The following is a 1,878-nucleotide window of genomic DNA, read 5'->3' as shown; positions in this document are numbered from 1 at the left end:
ATTGTAACCAACAAGACAAATTAAATAATATTTCTGGATCTACTAATGATAGGATGATCTCAGTATCAAAATGTAGCTTTTAAAGCCAGGAATCAGAAAATATGATGAGGTCATTTTGACTAAATTTGACTTAATCCTCATTTTGATGTGATGGATCACAAAAAGTGTTTTATACTATTATCTATTGAGTGTTTTAACAGTATTTTTTTCCTGCATCGTTTTATATGTTGAAGTATAAGTTATTACTTCTTTTTTCATTGTTTAATTAATATTCCTCTGTTTCAGCAGTGTTTATCTTCACGCGTCTGTTGAAACTGTTTAAATGTTTGCTTGTCCTCTGCAGGTTCACTTGGAGCAGTGCCAACAGCCTTTGCAACAGTCCTTGCTGCTACATAGGTACAATTCATATAGGCTTTCCACGATGTCATCTTAAAGACAATGAACATTTGAGTCTGTTTTTACCTCTCTGTTGGAAGTGTTGTTGAGATTTCCCGTGGTTCAGTTCTCAGYATGTTTGTGTTCAGGTAATGGGTCGTTTCCAAGTGGTTTTCCTAAACAAGAGGGTCACGTGGGACATGTCAGTCAAAGCAGCTGGACTGAGGAGCAGCCTCAGGAATCTCCCACAACCTGGAACACTGCAGCCTGCGTGGGCAGCAAGGTGATGCCTCCGTAAACTCAGAAATATCCAAGAATGTAAAATCAGCTCTGTGTAAAAGATCATTTCCCACATGTCACATGAACTGCCCTCAGTGGCTTCTGATTGAATGATTTCTCTGCTTCCATCCTGCAGCCATACTTCTCTGGTACTCGCAGCCTGTCCCCMATGTCCAGCCTGTTCGGCTCCATCTGGACGCCCCAGAGCCACTTCCCACCTGAGCGATCGGCCCCCGTGTCCCCCATGTCCCCCATCACCCCCGTCACCCCGCCTCACTCTCCTTTCAACCGGGAGCCTGAGGGGACCTACAGGCTCCAGTACTCCAGCTTCAACCCGTTCGGACCCCACATGAACCTGGACATATGGAACTCTTCGTCCAACCGCAGCTCCAACTCGCAGCTGTCCAACGACTCCGGCTACTGTGGAGATGTTTAAAAATAAAGAGGAAGAAAACTAATTGACAAACCTTGAAAAACACAATAAAAGTGAATGTTCTTTTATCAATACTGGGGGGAAAAATGTGAATATTTCTCTTCTTTTAGGTTCCAATTTTCAGAAATTAAATGTTGTGAGAGGTTCAGCATTTGTTCTATATTTTTCTAGATGTTTTGCAGTTTTGATCATAAAAAAAGAATAAAAAAAGGTTTTGTACTAAAAGAAAAGTGGTTTTCTTGAAAATAACAGAAGATAATCCTTTTTCTACCTCTACAGCGGATTTGTTTTACAGCATTCATCGGAAATGTGAAGATTTGAACCATGTAAGTYTGCATTAAAGTTAATTTTATGAACTCCCTGCCAGCACTTGGAGCTACAGAGCAGTTAGGATTTATCTCCCATCCAATAAGAGAATGTTGAAATATACGACTAAAACCTGTTGGGGGGGTTTGACAAACAGTGTTCAGATTAGACCACAACTTAGTTTGACTATAAGAGCTGGAGTGTTAAACTTAGATCAGCCAAATTCATTTAAAACCGTTTCCTCCAGTGTGAATTAACAAAGGTTGACAAAAAAACCTGAAATGGATTCATTCAAACTGTTTTATGTTTCTGTTTAATTTGTTGTGAAAACATTTCCTGTTGTGTGATGATAGTTCCTTTAAAAATATTAACATGCTTGGTCAACAACATGAACACTAAACCAACCACAGCTGTTCCTGCTAGTCCCCAAAAACTTGACATGTTCAGTTTGAAACGCTTTTCCAAGCAGCAGTGTGATCACACTG

General features: G+C 40.1%; 1 protein-coding gene across 1 annotated transcript in view; it reads left to right on the top strand.

Moving 5' to 3' along the window:
* The window catches only part of tmem131l (transmembrane 131 like), a 34,374-nt gene extending 33,062 nt beyond the window's left edge, over positions 1-1,312 (top strand). The window contains exons 32-34 of the mRNA XM_014011437.1: positions 344-396; positions 525-658; positions 791-1,312. Of these exons, the coding sequence (XP_013866891.1) occupies positions 344-396; positions 525-658; positions 791-1,090 (487 nt within the window). The 3' untranslated portion in view covers positions 1,091-1,312. The remainder of the gene's footprint in view (positions 1-343; positions 397-524; positions 659-790) is intronic.
* The last annotated feature ends 566 nt before the right edge of the window (positions 1,313-1,878 follow it).

The sequence above is a fragment of the Austrofundulus limnaeus genome, unplaced genomic scaffold (assembly GCF_001266775.1).
Source record: "Austrofundulus limnaeus strain Quisiro unplaced genomic scaffold, Austrofundulus_limnaeus-1.0 Scaffold80, whole genome shotgun sequence".
Classification (NCBI taxonomy): Eukaryota; Metazoa; Chordata; class Actinopteri; order Cyprinodontiformes; family Rivulidae; genus Austrofundulus; species Austrofundulus limnaeus.
This window is presented reverse-complemented; position numbering and strand designations above follow the sequence as displayed.